This window comes from Anomaloglossus baeobatrachus, chromosome 12 (genome assembly GCF_048569485.1).
Source record: "Anomaloglossus baeobatrachus isolate aAnoBae1 chromosome 12, aAnoBae1.hap1, whole genome shotgun sequence".
NCBI lineage: Eukaryota > Metazoa > Chordata > Amphibia > Anura > Aromobatidae > Anomaloglossus > Anomaloglossus baeobatrachus.
In genome coordinates, this window is record NC_134364.1 from 67,919,509 (window position 1) to 67,937,412 (window position 17,904).

The 17,904-nt window shown below is 43.0% G+C and overlaps 1 protein-coding gene across 2 annotated transcripts in view; it reads left to right on the plus strand.

The window, feature by feature from the left end:
• Nucleotides 1-17,904, plus strand: part of CDKL1 (cyclin dependent kinase like 1) — a 79,590-nt gene that overhangs the window by 20,800 nt on the left and 40,886 nt on the right. For both annotated transcript variants that reach the window (XM_075329467.1, XM_075329466.1), the window contains exon 2: nucleotides 10,602-10,862. In XM_075329467.1, coding sequence (XP_075185582.1) covers nucleotides 10,695-10,862 — 168 coding nt within the window. In that variant the 5' untranslated portion in view covers nucleotides 10,602-10,694. The remainder of the gene's footprint in view (nucleotides 1-10,601; nucleotides 10,863-17,904) is intronic.

Below are 17,904 nucleotides of genomic sequence, written 5' to 3' on the forward strand. Positions count from 1 at the left end.
AAATCCAGCCCTGCCAGACACTTTCATGGGACTAAAAATCTTCCCAGATCTTTCTGCTGCAACTCTTAATAAAAGAAGAGAATTTGCCCACCTTTCTAAACTCCTTAGAGATCAAGACATCAAGTACAAGTGGGGGTTTCCGGTGAAGATGATAATTTTCAAAGATGGAGGCACTCACATATGTCATACTCCTCAGCTGGGCAAATTGCTGGATGACTGGGGAATAGCCCACCCACCAAACCCTGGTGGGCAGGAGAATCATAGAGGCCCTCCAGACAGGATTAACCCTGAATGGTCAGTAGCTTAGCTGGGACTCCTTCCTGCTTATGGCACCTGCTGTCCCTGCTCCTGTGACACGGGATGTCACGTAGCCCCCCTGATGTTCTCGCCTATGGCGAGCGGTTATACACCGGGCACCCTACTCGGGGCAAACCGGTGTTGTTGGAATTTTTTTGTTTTTGTTCCTCTTCTCACAAATGTTCCTTAATTTTTTCTGGAAATTTCTCTCAATTCCTTGCTGGTCTAGCCCCTCTCATCCCTGATGGCGTTCCTGGGAATTCAACCCCCCCTGCGGCTCCAATATGAGAATTAAGATATTGTCTATTAATGTGAACGGACTCAACTCCCCAGCAAAAAGGTCAATGATGTGGAGAGAGGTCAAGGCATCTAACTGTGATATAGCGTGCATTCAGGAGACCCACCTTCTTTCCACAGATAATAAACGGCTACTTCATCCAAGCTTCCAACACACCTTTTTTGCTAATGACTCAAAAAAAAGAGGAGGAGTGGCCATTTTAATAAAGAACTCAGTGGCCTTTAAATTGATAAATGTCAGTTATGGAGCGGATGGAAGATATATTATTTTGTCTTGTTATATCAACAGCGTCCCTTATACCTTGGCAACGGTCTACTCCCCAAATTCATCACAATTGAACTTTGCTAGGAAATTTTTCCAAGCATTCAAAGATACTGCCACAGGGGCGGAAATCATCTGTGGAGACTTTAATATACCTGTAATACGCTCCATGGATTGCTCCAACACCAGCATCCCACATGCTAAGGAACTTAAGCATCTCATCAATGAATTCCATTTTCATGACATCTGGAGATATTTGCACGCATCAGAAAGAGACTATACGTTCTTCTCTTCCAGGCACCGCTCATACAGTAGAATTGATTTTTTTTTGGTCGACAGCAAATCTATAAGTAATTGTGTGGCAGCTGATATTGGTTTAATTACTTGGACAGATCATGCGCCGATCTCTTTGTCTGTTCAGGGTAGCTTTAATGTTCAAAATTCCCCTAGGTGGAGACTGAATACCAGCTTGCTTGGTAGGCAGAAGGTACATGATGAAGTAGAGTCAGTGTTAACAGAATATTTTAAACTTAATAATAATGGGGAAATTTCTGACGAGACCCTGTGGGCTGCTCATAAAGCCGTAGTCAGAGGGCAGCTCATAAAAATAGCCTCCATCCAAAAACGGAAAAAAGACGCAGATATTAAATATATATTAACCCGTATTCATCACCTTGAATCCCTGAATAAAGCCAAAGCATCCCCTAACTTGACTAAAGAAATTGTAACCCATAGATTCCAACTAAGATCCCTACTCCTGCAAAAATACGAACATAATCTTAAAAAAAATAGATCGACATTTTATGCTATGGGGGATAGAGCGGGGTCCTTATTGGCAAGAAGGACGAAAAAACGTGAGATCCAATCTAAAATAGAATTCCTGAGGGACCCGAACGGAACAATCACTAGACATCCCATTGAAATAGCAGAAGCATTTGCGAAATACTATGAGGCCCTGTATAATCTAAAATATGATTCCAATACGTCACAGCCGACTCAAGTGGATATACAGGGTTTCCTAGACACCCTGGATCTTCCCCGGGTCTCAGATGAGCAATTAGAGGAACTTAATCTTCCCTTTACTACACATGAAATCCTAGGTGCCATCAAAATGACTAAGTCTAACTCTGCCCCGGGCCCCGATGGGCTGCCATACGAATATTACAAACAATTTACATCCACTCTGTCCCCCTTTATGTCAAAAACCTTCAATTTTTGGCAAAATAAAGGGTCAATTTCTCCAGACAACTTAGAAGCGATAATTATCACGCTACCCAAGCCAGGGAAACCTGCAGACACCCCGGGTAATTTTAGGCCCATTTCACTCCTAAATTGTGATGTTAAAATTTATGCCAAACTAGTGGCAGATAGACTTCACAAAGTGATCCCGACCTTAGTGGCTCCAGACCAAGTTGGGTTTGTGACAGGGAGGCAATCTAAGGATGGCACCAGACGGATGCTTGACTTGATTGGACTGGTGGAGATATCGGGTGAACCCAGTGCATTCCTGTCTCTTGATGCTGAAAAAGCCTTTGACAGGGTGCACTGGGGATACCTGGAGAGAGTTCTAACAAAATTCGGGTTCTTGGGGAACATCAAGTCATCCATTCTAGCCCTCTACTCTTACCCAAATGCGTCAGTGTTGGCATCGGGGTTTCTGTCATCTAAATTTCAAATAAGTAATGGCACCCGCCAGGGGTGTCCATTGTCTCCCGCTATTTTTGCTTTAGTGGTAGAACCTCTGGCGGAAGCTATACGAAAAAACATAGCCATTTCTGGTATAAGAGTTGGGGAATTTGAACATAAACTTGGTTTATACGCAGACGATGTGATAATTTCCTGTTCTAACCTTGCAGTGTCGATTCCAGCAGTGGTGAACACATTATCAAACTTTTCTAAAGTGTCGTATTATAAGCTTAATGCGGCAAAGTCTTTGATACTGCCGTTTAATGTACCGGCGGAGGCTAGGAGTGCGCTGGAGGGGGCCTTTCAATTCAAATGGTGCGACAGGGGGATACCTTATTTGGGTATTAAGCTGACACCATCGCAGATGTTAATTAAAGAAAATTTGGAACCTCTGATCCAAAATTTAGAAAAGGAATTGGGAAGATATGAAAAAATATCATTGTCCTGGATGGCCAGGATACAGTCCTTTAAAATGGTTTTCTTACCCAAAATATTGTATGTGCTCAGATGCCTTCCCATCAAAATTTCTCACAAAACCCTGATGAAACTTCAATCGTTGACTAACAAATTTGTCTGGGGTAATAAAAGGGCTAGGGTCGCAGGTAAAGTGTTATACCCCCCATATGACTTAGGGGGATTGGGCACCCCAAACATAACGGCATATTATAAAGCCTTACTAATTGAATCACTAAAGGAATGGTGGCGTCCAGGTAATTCACATAGATGGGCTCAGATTGAAAATTTCCTGTCCCGCCAGGGCTCGGTCAGAAGAATGATGGAAGCAGAATATTTGAGCCGTTCACGGTTCTCCCCGTGTGTTCCCACCATGTCAGCCTCCCTGGAGGTCTGGCGAAATGACTTGATTCATAAGATTCAGATTCCTCTTTCAGAGATCTCCCTCAAGTCGTTGGAATCTCAAATCCCCTTTTTGAATCTGGCCAGGTGGGAGGGATCGGGCATTACAGTGCTGGCGGATCTATACTCTGATTTGGGTGTTAACCCCTTTAATGAAATAGTACGGGAACACCCCTCTTTAAAGGGCTGTTTCTATCAACACATACAAATTAGTCATTTTCTGGCCTCTAAATTTCCTCCAAAGTCAAAGCCTCTGTTACCTACAACAAAAGCTTTGGTATTTAAAAAGATAATTAAATCCAAAGGTATCTCCTCGACATACAAATGGCTCAATAACCCCCCCGAAGAGCAAAAATCTCCTTATATGAATAAATGGGACGTGGAGTTGAGTGTCTCTACCTCACCTTCAAACTGGCACTCGGCATCAGCAAATATCCAAAAATATTCCAAGTGTATAAATCATCTGGAGCAACTGAAAAAAGTACACCTGCGATGGTATCGGTCCCCAGCCAACCTAGCACAGTTCCTCCCAAATTATTCGCCACATTGTTGGAAGGGCTGCCTCCAAAGGGGTACTCTTGGTCACTGCTGGTGGGCTTGTCCCAAGGTTTTCTCATTCTGGTTGGAGGTGTTTGGCCTGATGGGTGAGCTGACAGGCAATCGTATTAATCCGAATCCGGCTCTGGCAGTGCTAAACGTGGGTATAGAGGAGTTCTCTTGGGAATCCAGGGGTTTATTAGTTCACATTCTAGTAGCTGCCAGATATTGCATAAGTTTGCACTGGAAATCCCCAAAGACGCCTACATTAGTTGAACTATATAACCGAATTAATCTCCAATGCCAATACGAGTTCTGTCTGGCTCACTCCATCCGCGCCAAAAACAAAATACTTCAGATTTGGGACACGTGGTTAAACTCTGTATATGCATCCCCTGTCAGGCATCTGTCTCCAGGGCAAACTGTTGATAATTAAAAACGGGTCAAATAGGGTCAAAGTGTGTGTTACGCAGGGAGTTCACCCATACCACATGTCAATAGTCAAGGTGTTTAAATCTCTGTTGTTGTTACTGCTCGGGCTACCCCAAAACGCCATCCAATTCCCTCCCTCCCCCCTCCCCCTCCCTGGTTGCCTCCTTGCAACCATCCATGGTTCTCCCCCTCTCCCCCACCTCTCTCTCCCCTCCCTTTTCTTATCTTCCTTCTTACTCTCTGGTTCTGGTTGTTTGGATCCCTCATTTTGAGGATTAAAGAGTAAATTGGTAGGTTGATTCTATACGTATTGGGTATTGATTAACCTAAAAAAGTTGCAACTTGCATCAGACATGATTGGTGGTGGTGTGACAGGAAATGTGAATCATAATCAAAGGTGACACTACCACATGTTACAGCGTTGTTTTCTTTGTGTGATACCTGAATCTCTCCTTTTTTTTGTAATGTAACTTCCTACAATAAAAATTGATTGGATTAAAAAAAAAAAAGAAACCTGTCCACACAATAATCAGTCAGACTCCAACCTCTCCACCAAGGCCAAGACCAATGAGCTGTCTACGGACACTAGGGACAAAATTGTAAACCTGCACAAGGCTGGGATGGGCTACAGGACAATAGGCAAGCAGCTTGGTGAGAATGCAACAACTGTTGGCACAATTATTATAAAATGGAAAAAACATAAGATTACTTAATCTTACTCTGTCTGGGGCTCCATGCAAGATCTCGCCTCATGGAGTAAGGGTGATTCTGATAAAGGTCAGGAATCAGACCAGAACTACAGGGGAGGACCTAGTCAATCATCTGAAGAGAGCTGGGACCAAAATCTCAAAGATTACAGTTAGTAAAGCCCGCTTTACACGCTACAATATATCTTACGATGTGTCGGCGGGGTCACGTCGTAAGTGACGCACATCCGGCATCGTAAGGTACATTGTAGTGTGTGACAGGTACGTGCGATTGCGATTGAACGTTAAAACGTTCATCGCATGCACGTCGTTCAATTCCTAAAAATTGAATGTCAGATTGTTCATCGTACCCGGGGTAGCACACATCGCAGTGTGTGACACCCCGGGAACGATGAACAGATCTTACCTGCGTCCTGCGGCTCCCAGCCAGCAATGCGGAAGGAAGGAGGTGGGCGGGATGTTTACGTCCTGCTCATCTCCACCCCTCCGCTTCTATTGGCCGGCTGCCGCGTGACGTCGATGTGACGCCGAACGTCCCTCCCACTCCAGGAAGTGGACGTTCGCCGCCCACATCGACGTCGTATGGACGGATAAGTATGTGTGACGGGGGTTAATCGTTTGTGCGGCACATTCAACAAATTGAACGTGCCGCACATACGATAGGGGCGGTTACAATCGTATGCGAAATCGTAACATGTAAAGCAGGCTTAAGACACTACACCGTCATGGATTAAAATCCTGCAGGACACGCAAGGTCCCCATGCTCACGCCAACATATGCCCCGGCCCATTTGAAGTTTGCCACTGACCATCTGGATGATCCAGAGGAGGCATAGGAGAAGGTTATGTGGTCAGATGAGACAAAAATAGAATTTTTTTGTATCCACTCCAGTCACAGTATTTGGGAAGAAGGATGAGTACAACCGCAAGAACACTGTTCCCACCGTGAAGCCTTGGGGGTGAAACGTCATGCTTTGGGAGTGCTTTTCGGTAAAGGGGACAGGATGACTGTACCTTATTGAAGGGAGGATGGATGGGGTCATATATCGTAAGATTTTGGCCAACAACCTCCTTCCCTCAGTAAGAGCATTGAAGATGATGCGTCTTGGTTGGGGCTTCGAGCATGACAATGACCTGAAACACACAGCCAGGGCAACAAGGGAGTGGCTCCGTAAGAAGCATTTCAAGGTCTTGGAGTGGCCTAGCCAGTGTTCAGACCCAAACTCAATGTTGCCCAGTGACAGCCTCGAAACCTGAAAGATCTGGAGAAGATCTATATGGACGAGTCTTCAATATCCCTGCTACAGTGTGTGCAAACCTAGTCAAGAACCACAGGAAATGTCTGACCTAAACAAAGGTTTCTGTACCAAATATGAAGTTCCATTTTTCTATTTATCAAATACTTATTTTATGTGTGTGTGTGTGTGTGTGTGTGTGTGTGTGTGTGTGTCATATATACAATATGCACTTCAGTATTTAGTTTTCGGTTTTTTATTTTTATAAAATAGGCCTAGCAGGCAATATGAATTTCCATAGAGCCACAAAAAACTAAGTGGTCCAGCGCCTCTGAGTTCTACTAGAGGAGGTGAAAGGCAATGCTGAAGGGGCGTCCATCTGCCACTTGCCAGGTCCTGTGAACAGACACAGATGTTACAGACCGGTGCTAATGATTGGAATATGGTGTTTCCATAATAACTGGCAAGCAGCGCATTACCTCTTGAAGCAGAAATGAGATGCACAGGATAATTATTTTTCAGCTTTCTATAGATCTTGAATGGACATAAATGCCATAAAAAATTACTAATCATGTCCAGCATGCATACCAAGGACTGAGGATGGAGCTAGATGGCGACTTTGGCCAGAGCAGGCTCTGTTCAGCTGTTACCTCAATGCAGGTGAATGGGGGTGCGTTGTGACTTGATTTTTGCGGATCGCAGTGTAACCCCACTCTCATGCATTACGCTGCGATGTAGCATCTGAACAGAGCAGTTTTAGGTTTTATGACGAGGCCAACGTCATAATCTAGACCCAAACTAAATTGTCGTCTACTTGGCTCTTGGGTTTTGTCCATCTTGCTAAAAACTTTTGCTTGCAAGTGTACAACTTCCCAGGGTGTGCCGCAGTTGTAACATGCAAAATTCCCTCCTATAATTATATATCCAAAAGGTCAATAGCGCGTGTCTATGTGCATAATGACATGTGCTGTGTCTAATGGTAACGTTGTGTTTCAGAGATTATAAAAGTAAAAAAAGAAAAGAAAGCGAGAGAGGAAACTAGAAGCGCAGTGTACAAAGTCGGGGCGTATCGGTTCACCAGAGATGGAGCATCTAATGTCACTGCTGGAGCCGGATGGTCTGCAGTTTGCATGAGCTGCGAGGCCTCTGTTTGTTCTGAAGCATTAAATTACACCTCAACTTCACACTTTGACAATGAGCCAATAACTCGGGGAAAAGAGATCCGACTTTATATGCTGAGGTCTGCCCCAGGGAAAGTAACCATGAAATCCTGAGCCAGCCACTGAAAGTCCTCTTACCGTATGCTGGATAATATCCTGAATGGTTTCTTTAGATAAACTTGTATATACGTCACTTACCATTTTTTTGTGGTCTAGACATTGCAGTTCTATTTACTTATTTTTTTTATTTTTGCAATGCAGTCTGTTATATTGTGTCCTCAGCGCTGTATACATGATATTACATTAATACCGTAACGCTAGTGTAAAGCCAGATTATTGTAATATTGTAGCACACAATGTGATGTTAAAAATGTGTCGGAAATCATCCTTAGGCTGAGACCGCACTTTGTGTTTCCACCTGCGTTTCAGGTGCTTTTTAGGTCCGTTTTGAGAAGCACCTTTTTCATGCCAAAAGGCATGCGTTTTGATTTTCCAGCAAAGTCAATGGAAAATGGTGATTTTCAAACCGCACTTTGCTTTTCTAAATGCTGCGTTTAATTTGCATATTTTGTGGCAAAAACCATGCGTTCAAAGAAGCAGCATGTCAATTGTTTTTGCCATTTTAGGTGCGTTTGGCTAACATTGAAGTCAATGAGAAATGGCAAAAACCAACAAACTTCAAATTCCTGCGTTTTACCTGCTTTTTCAGTGCAGAAATCATGCGTTTTTGACTACCAAAACGCATGCTTTTTGGACTTCAAAATAATGATTTCATATGTCTCTTTACACACACACATAATCCGACAATTAAATTTGAGAAAAATATGCATTTATTGCTATATTAGCGATAAAATGTATATTACCACTATAATTTTATGAAATATATCTATTTTCATTATTTTTTCCATTAATATAGATTTGATCCTTTTTTTTCTCTTTTTTCATTCTGTATGACTGATTAAACTTTATTTAGCAGTGTCTTGTTGTTCAAAACGCATCTGTCAAAATGCAGGTGAAAAAGCATGCGAAAAGCGCTGAAAACGCATCAAAAAAGCGGTAAATATGTATCCGTTTTCAGCGCTAAAGTTCTGAAAAAGGCAACTTTGGTCAAATCAATTAAGCCAAAAACGTGCGTTTAGAAATGCAAGTAGGTGAACTCAAAGTGGGGTCTCAGCCTTAAAGGGTTTGTCTAGCATTTATCTACTGATGACCTATCATCAGGATAGGTGATTAGTATTAGATTTGTGGGGTCTGATAACTAACAATCCCAATGATTAGCGGTTTGTATCTTTTCCTGCGCCTGCATGTACAGAACTGCCACTTTCGGTACTGGAGCTTGGTTACCATTCACTTCAATAAGAGCTGAGCTGCAGTACCGGGAGCGGCCACTACACAGTATATGGATATGTGCTGTTCTGGTTCTTTGCAATGGGTATAAACATTGAAGCATGGACTTTACAAGACCTCTGAAGTGTCATATGATATCTGATACAGATAAAATATATCTTTGTACCGTGTTAGCTAGTAGAGATAAAAAAATGTTTAAAAGAACTGAAGTCCTCAGTGGTTGATACCTTTTAATGGCTAAAGCGGGCTTTACACGCAGCGATATCGCTAGCGAGCGTACCCGCCCCCGTCGGTTGTGCGTCACGGGCAAATCGCTGCCCGGGGCGCACAACATCGCTAACAACCGTCACACTATACTTACCTGCCTAGCAACGTCGCTGTGGCCGGTGAACAACCTACTTTCTAAGGGGGAGGTTTGTTCGGCGTCAAAGCAGAGTCACTAAGCGGCCGCACAATAGAAGCGGAGGGGCGGAGATGAGCTGGATGAACATCCCGCCCACCTCCTTCCTTCCTCATTGCATGCGGCCGCAGGTACGATGTTGTTCCTCGCTTATGCGGTGTCACACATAGCGATGTGTACTGCTGCAGGAACGACGAACAACATTGTACCTGCAGCAGCAATGATAATTGGGATAGGAACGACTGGACAACGATCAACGATATGGTGAGTATTTTTGATCGTTACCGGTCGTTCCTGCGGTGTCACACGCAATGAAGTTGATAGCGAGGCCGGATGTGCGTCCCGAATTCCGTGACCCCAATGACATCTCGTTAGCGATGTCGTTGTGTGTAAACCCCGCTTAACCGAAAAGATGGTAATAATAGCAAGCTTTCAAGACTACTCAGGTCTCTTCATCAGGCTGAGTACTGAGCCTGATGAAGGGAGCTGAGTAGTCTCGAAAGCTTGCTATTATTACCATCTTTTTAGTTAGCCATTAAAAGGTATCAACCACTGAGGACTTCAGTTCTTTTAAACAATTTTCTATGATATCTGGTAAGATGTTAGATTCTGTAAGTTTCTCTGCTCGGCCACTGTGGATCAGACTTGTTTTCCAGGTAATTGATCAGATAGAGATTTGGGGGAGTTGGAGACAAGTCAACACACACACAATCGGCTATCCCCATGATGGCTGACACCGGGCTGCCTTTTAACATTGCTTCATGGTCCAGTTCTGAGGAGCATGTGGCCGTTTTAGGCACTTTTAGTAGTGGGCTTGGAGTCAGCGTGGGCACTCTGACCAGTCTGTGACTACAGAGCTCCAACATAACAATCTGCGATAAACTGACACCTTTTGGGTGTGATCAGATCAGACGGGCTAGCCTCTTCCTTACACACATCAATGAGCCTCGAGAAGCTGCGACCCTGTCGGTGGTTTCCTGATTGTCCTCCCTCGGCCCCTTTTAGTTGGTACTAAGCACTGCATACTGGAAACACCCCGGAAAGGACACGGGGCTACATTTCATTCTCACCATGGGTGAGGGTCTCTGAGGCCGGACCCTCACCAATCGTAAAGTGATGGCACTTTCTAACTATATCCATCACTTTTAGGATTAAAATTGACCTTTAGCTATATTAAACAACCAAATTCAAGTTTTTCAATTGCTTTCCTTGTATATGTCTGCCCTCATAGGCGTCATTTTCTCCACAACTTTGGCTATTCAGCTCAACAATAGCTGCAGTGAATAGAGCCAGAGACATAAATTATCCTCTTATATCATGCTCCGTCTACTGCATCCTCCATTCAGGATAAATTATGCTCAAACTGGATCCTTTGTTCTGTTTCCAGGTACCGATCAAGAGAAGACACAGCCACTCGTAAAAAAGATTCTGCCTCTAATGCCCACAGGACTGCATTACAAGACCGAGCTCGTCCGGACGCATGGAGAAGTACGAGAAGATCGGAAAAATAGGAGAAGGATCCTATGGAGTTGTCTTTAAATGCCGGAATAGAGACACGGGACAAATAGTGGCAATTAAGAAGTTCTTAGAATCGGAAGATGATCCAGTAATTAAGAAAATTGCCTTACGGGAGATCCGCATGCTTAAGGTAGCAGTCAGTGCTGCAGTTACATAAATGTTTTATTTTAAGGTATTTCTATATATAAATAATTATCACATTTTATTGATTATTAGGGTTTATTGTATGTTTTACATCAGGAAAATGAGGCCCTCTGTATTCTGCATTGTGTTCCACCCATACCTGTTAACCCCATAAATGACGCTGTCAAACTGTGACAGTGCCATTTTAATGGTGATCGCAGTAAAACTTTACTCACCGACCACTATCGTAAGTCATGTGACGTGATCACGTGGAGCCGAAGGTTGCCATGGTAGCACAGGGTCATGTGATGACTCCTGAAGCTATCATGGCTCACTTCCTGTTTCACCCGGCCGAGTGACAGCCGGCCGACAGGAGATGATCATTTCTGGTTTTCACAGCTATGTAGCTGTGATCAACAGAAATGGAAGAGCGATCAGACTGCTGGTCTTTATAGTCCCCTAGGGGACTAGTAAAATTAAAAATAAAATAAAAAACCTAACAGTGCAAATCATTCCTCATTCGCCCCATTGAAAATTAAAGGGTTAAAAAATATAAATATACAAACATTTGGTATTGCCACGTTCAGAAATGCCCAATCTATCAAAATATAAAATCAATCTGATCGGTAAATGGCATAGTGGCAAAAAAAAATTCCAAACGACAAAATTACGTTTTTTGCTCACCGAAAATATTGCGCAAAATGCAATAACAGGTGGTCATAACGTAGCATATGCACAAAAAATGGTACCATTAAAAACGTCAGTTCAAGATGCAAAACATAAGCCGTAACTGAGACTTAGATCCCGAAAAATGAGAACGCTATGGATCGTGGAAAATGGCGCAAAATGTGCACCACTTTTTTTGAACAAATTTGCTCCCCTCCAAAAAACCCAACAAACCACAGCAAAAAAAACCCTGAAATTTGTAAAGGAGGTTAAAAGGAGGAGTTCAGACGCTGCCGATTTGCAGTACACAACATGTGGAGGAGGTTTTGAAATAAACTATGTGTCACGATCAAATCTGCAGCAAAAGTTTTGTTCTTCAAACAGATAAGTCACTGAAAAAAAAATGTACACGTGATTTTCAATATCTCTCATGTATTATAAATATTATTGTGGAAATATGTCTCTCCCGTCCTTATAGTTGGAGCTCGGATAGGGTCCAACCCCGTAAATCAATTAAGAAGAGAATCTGGCACTCAAGATTTGTAGATGAAGTGAAAGAATTTTTTTATTTTAACAGGCGAGATATTTTGTGTGACAATTAAACAAATAATGTTTCGGTCACGAATGACCTTCTTCAGATTCGGTCACACAAGCTGCCTGTATTTGTAAGACGCTCCTGTGGTTCGTGCTGTTAATATTCTGCTTCCGAGGTCCTCTGTAGAGTGTGATGTCAGCTGTGTGAACTGATCTGAAGAAGGTCATTCGTGACCGAAACGATATTTGTTTGATTGTCTTTCATGCATTAGAGATATGAGTAGAGAAATAAGAAGTCCTCTCTCTATTCTGGCTACCAGCATGAGCACAGAAAGCGCTATCGTCTGTATTTGTGCAACCAATTTTTAAGTTTTTCCAGTTTAATAGGAATTTGCGTCTGCACGACAGGCGTGAAATGTGTGGCTCTGGTTACCAATTCCCTCTGAATACTTTGTCACAGCAAAGCAGCCTAACGTTCTTTTAGTTAACAAGGAAGTTAGTTCATAGACGTCTATTCCTCAAGAGTCATTTCCAATCCGATAATAAGGTATTTTACTGCTCAGCTGTGCGAATGAGCGCGTCTCGAGCATTAATGAACACGTCAGGGACTGATGCAGGAATCTATTGTAGTGAATATATTTTCCATCTTATGTTTGAAGAGCAGAGCTACATGTATATAGAAATAATGATAGTGGCAGTGTTGTGTCTAGTAGAGGAGGTACAAAATGATAAAGTGACAGTATGGAAATATTAATAAGCACTTGCTGTCCTTTACGCCAGAAAAAAATCACGGTTCCAGTAATAATTCCCATTATAGTAGCCAGATGATTTCTGCTTGCTGTTGAAAGAGATAAGGGCCCTTTACACGCAGCGATATCGATATCGCTAGTGAGCGTACCCACCCCCGTCAGTTGTGCATCACGGGCAAATCGCTGCCCGTGGCGCACAACATCGCTTACACCCGTCACACATACTTACCTGCCTAGCGACGTCGCTATGGCCGGCGAACCTCCTCCTTTCTAAGGGGGCGGTTCGTACAGCGGCGTCACTAAGCGGCCGCCCAATAGAAGCGGAGAGGCGGAGATGAGCGGGCCGAACATCCCACCCACCTCCTTCCTTCCTCATTGCGGGCGGCCGCAGGCACGGATGATGTTCCTCATTCCTGCGTTGTTAACATAGCGATATATGCTGCCGCAGGAACGATGAACAACCTACGTCCTGCAACAGCAACGATAATTGGGAAAGGAACGACGCGTCAACGATCAACGATATGGTAAGTAATTTTGATCATTAATGGTCGTTCCTGCGTTTCACACGCAACGACGTCGCTAACGAGGCCGGATGTGCGTCACGATTTCCGTGACCCCCAACGACATCTCGTTAGCGATGTCGTTGCGTGTAAAGCGGCCTTTAGGCTTTCTCCTGAATCTGTACTTGTTTCTGTATGAGCTCTCGGGCCACAGCTGTGCGCTCCTGTCTCCCGAGCTTCACTCTCCTAGGACGTCTTTTGGCAATCAGTGGGGATCTCAGGACTCCGACCTCCACCGATCTGCTCAGGGCTTAATAAAAAAAAAAATGTAAATATATGTATACCTGTATCTATGTGAAATAAGTACAGGCAAATAAATAAAGAAATCAAACCATAGATATCCATAACTAAACTTACAGTTTAAATCAGAATTTTACGTACACTATATAAAAAGACACATATGCGTTTTAGGTCAATTAGGAACCAAAATTATTTATATTTGTCAAATGCCAGAATAATGAGAGAGAGAGAATGTTTTAATGCATTTTTATTACTTTCTGCAAAGTCAAAAGTTAACATACATTTCATTAATATTTGGTAGCATTGCCCTTACACTGTGCGACTTGGGTCAAGTGTTTTGGATCTCCTTCCACAAGCTTCTCACAATAGTTGGTAGGAATTTTTGGCCCATTCCTCCTCTGATAGAACTGGTGTAACTGAGCCATGTTTGTAGGTCATCTTGCTCGCATCGGCCTTTTCAGCTTTGCCCATAAATGTTCAATAGGATTGAGATCAGGGCTTTGTCATGGCCGCTCCAAAACATTGACTTTGTTATCCTTAAGCCACTTTGTAACCAGGTTGGCAGTAACTTCGGGTCATTGTCCATTTGGAAGACTCATTTCCGTCCAAGCTTTAAGTTCCTGGCTGATGTCTTGAAATGTTGCTTCAGTATTGCCACATAATCTTCTTTCTTCATGATGCCATGTATTTTGTGAAGTGCACCAGTCCCTTCTGCAGCAAAACAACCCCACAACATGATGCTGCCGCCCCCGTGTTTCACAGTTAGGATAGTATTCTTAGGCTTCAAAGCTTCTCCCTTTTTCCTTCAAATGTAACGATGGACACTATGACCAAACAGTTAAATTTTAGTTTCGTCAGACCACAGGACAGGTCTCTAAAAATTAAGGTCCTTGTTCCTGTGTGCATTTGCAACCATTAATCTGGCTTTATGTTTCTTTTGGAGTAATGGCTTCTTCCTGGCAGTGTGGCTTTTAGCCCATGTTGATACAGTACTCCCTTCACTGTGGTTAATGACACAATCTTACCAGCTTCCTCCAGCTTCTTTAGAAGGTCTTTTGCTTTTGTTCTTGGGTTGATATACACATGTCTGACCAAAGCATGTTTGTCTCTGTCCACCCTCATTTCATCTTCATCATCCTTGTAGATGGCAGCATTTGTATATTAAGAATGTCTTTTTACATTTATCAATTAATCTTTCCTTTTAATAGTATGCCAGTGCTGTATGGTGAAAAACAGCCCCACAGCATGATGTTCCCAGCACTTGGTGTTTTTCAGGTGATTTGTTGAGATGAGCAAGCACTAAAATGCAGTGCTCAGCTCATCTCAAAAGTGGTAATTTTTTCATGGACAGAATATCAGAGTACTTGGCCGAGCTCCACGAGTACCCGATGCTTGCTCGAATAATGAGCAGTGCTGAGCACGCTCACTCATCACTAATGATTTGCCTTTAGTCCTCCAAACATGGCGTGTATTATGGCATCTAAAGTATTCAATTTTGGTTTCATCTGACCAGAAGTTATTCTCCCAGTATTTCTCAGGCTTCTATAAATGTTGTTGAGCAAACTTTAAACTCGCTTGAATATGTTCTATAAAATTGGTGTTCAATACTTATTCTCCCATTGTATATGCAAGTCTCCTAAAATGCAATGGTTGTGTTTGTGGCATAAGTGGATTTTGCTTGCTCTAGCAGTTTTTTATTTCTTGTGTGTTTTTGTTTGTTTTTTTTATAGTCCTCTTGCTAGGGCTTAAAAAAAATTACACAATGTAACAAAATTAAAAAAGAGAAAAAATATATATATTTTTTGTAATGTGTTAAATATTAGAATATGAAGAGTATATGCTTTTTTTTTTAATACAGTTGAGCAAAAGGATCTGTGAAACTCTGGTCCAGAGCCCTGTGAACTTCCTGGTGCCTTCCCCTCAGCCTCTAATTATGACTAGTAGGCCCCCTTATGTATGTGCATCCTGCTGCGACAATGATGACCTACTAGTCAAACAAAGAGTCGGAAACGGTGGCAGGTAGGAGGAGGTTTGCAGGGCTTTATTCTGGCAGCTGTGGCTACCGATGTGGCTGTTGGACCGGGGTGCTGTAAATCGTTTTGCTCAACTCTCAGGGCTTTTTAAACCGTTTAAAAAAACAAAAAGTGTAAACCTACATTAGGACAAACTGACTCCTTCCGTATCCACGTGTAGCTCCGTGTGCCCATCCACGTCAGCTATTTTCTGTTTGCATGCAGCATCGTTCGCAAATCAGACGGGACTACTGCGTCTGTGAGACCACTCATGTGAACTAATGACTTGCATTGTTTAGCCTTCATCTGAATGAAGCCTGCGGCTGCTGCTCGAAGACAAAGCATTTTTTGGAGTTTGTGGCGTTGCGCTTGTGTGTTTTGTTTTTGTTTCTTTCATGTGCTAGTTGTGACTTCTACTTTTTTTTTTTTTTGTTTGTTTGTTCCCCTCCATGCATTCTTTACAATGGGTTTCCCTATAATACTTGAAAGAATGTCAGGAAAAAAAACAACACGCTAGAAAAGTTTTAAATCTTTGCTGTTTTTTGAAAAACAATAAAAAATGCTGTCTATCATTGTAGCAGAAAATCTGAGGAGTGAGATAGTGTTGTAGGAAGGTAGAACTAATAATAATTTTTATTTATATAGCATAATCGTATTCTGCAGCACTTTACAATTCAAAATGAAATACCTAGTAGACTGGAACAATGTTAAAGCCCCTTTCAGATGTCCGTGTTTAAACAGGTACAAGCCACACGTACCGGTATGGTCATCCGTGTAACATGCGTGTGTCATACGTGTGACCTCTGTATTTGCATATGTGTGACCTCTCTATTTGCATACGTGTGACATCCGTGTGACTGCTACCAGTGAAAAAATGCATGATACTGAAATGAATGTTTTTTTGTTAATGTGTAAAAGATGGGCAAAGCCTACAAAATTATATCTAGATATAGAAAGATAGAACAGATAATATAGCTAGCTAGATAGAACAGACAAAATAGAAGGAGATATATAAAGAAAGAAAATAAGAAAGAGCATATAAAATAGACAGAAAAGAATAGCTCAATAGCTATAGAGATAGCTAGCTTGGCCAGCTGTTTTACAGTATTTTTATTTTTTTTAACTAAAAAAAAATGACGTGGGTCCCCCCTATTTTCCATATTCAGCACAGGAACAGCAGCAGCTGCGGGCAGCAACCCTCAGCTCTCTGCTGTATCTTGGCTGGTTATTAAGAATAGAGGGGATCCCATGCTTATTTTTTAAATTTTTTTGATTTTTGAAAAAAAAAAAAATAAATAAATAGCGTTGGGGTCCCCTCTGTGGAGACACGGGGCTCAGTGGGTGCTCTCGTCCACTAAAACCCGCCGCCTTTAGAAAGACAGCGTGGCTCAGGGCTCATCCCAACTGAACGCCGGTCTCCTTAACCGTGGGCGTAACACTACTCAGACAACACAGGGTGAGGGAACCACAATAATTAGACTTTATTGGATCCCCAAACAATTAACGGCACATAACACATAACCAGCAAAACACACAAATGTAACAGGCAACAGAGTCTCACCCTTCCGCTGGCTCACCAGGGATTTAGAATGTCCATGCCTCACAGATTCCAAGCTGTCTGAGGTCTGCAAAGTCTGTAAAGCTGGGTTTACACACTGCAACATCGCAAACGACATCGCTGTAACGTCACCGGTTTTGTGACGTTACAGCGACCTCCCCAGCGACATTGCAGTGTGTGAAACCTATCAGCGACCTGGCCCCTGCTGTGAAGTTGTGATCGCTACAAATCGTTCAGGACCATTCCTAGGTCCTTTGTTTCCCGCTGTGCAGCATGCATCGCTAGCAAGTTTCAGTGTGTAAAGGGGACTTTACAGCGACTCCGCGGCTCTGTCTGTGTAGCGTCCTGATTAGCGGTCACCGGTGAAGGATTCACCGGTGACCGCTAATCCCCCGAGTGACTGAAGTGTCCCCCCCTCTCTCATACTCACCGATCCCCGATCACCGGCGCTGCACGGCGTTCACTCTGCTCCAGCGGCTTTTCCTTTTTTGAAAAAGCCGGCCGCTCATTAAACAATCTCGTATTCCCTGCTTTTCCCCGCCCACCGGCAAATATGATTGGTTGCAGTGAGACACGCCCACACGCTGAGTGACAGCTGTGTCACTGCACCCAATCACAGCAGCCGGTGGGCGTGTCTATACTGTGCAGTAAAATAAATAAACAAATAATTAAAAAATCCGGTGTGAGGTCCCCCCCAATTTTAATACCAGCCAGATAAAGCGATACGGCT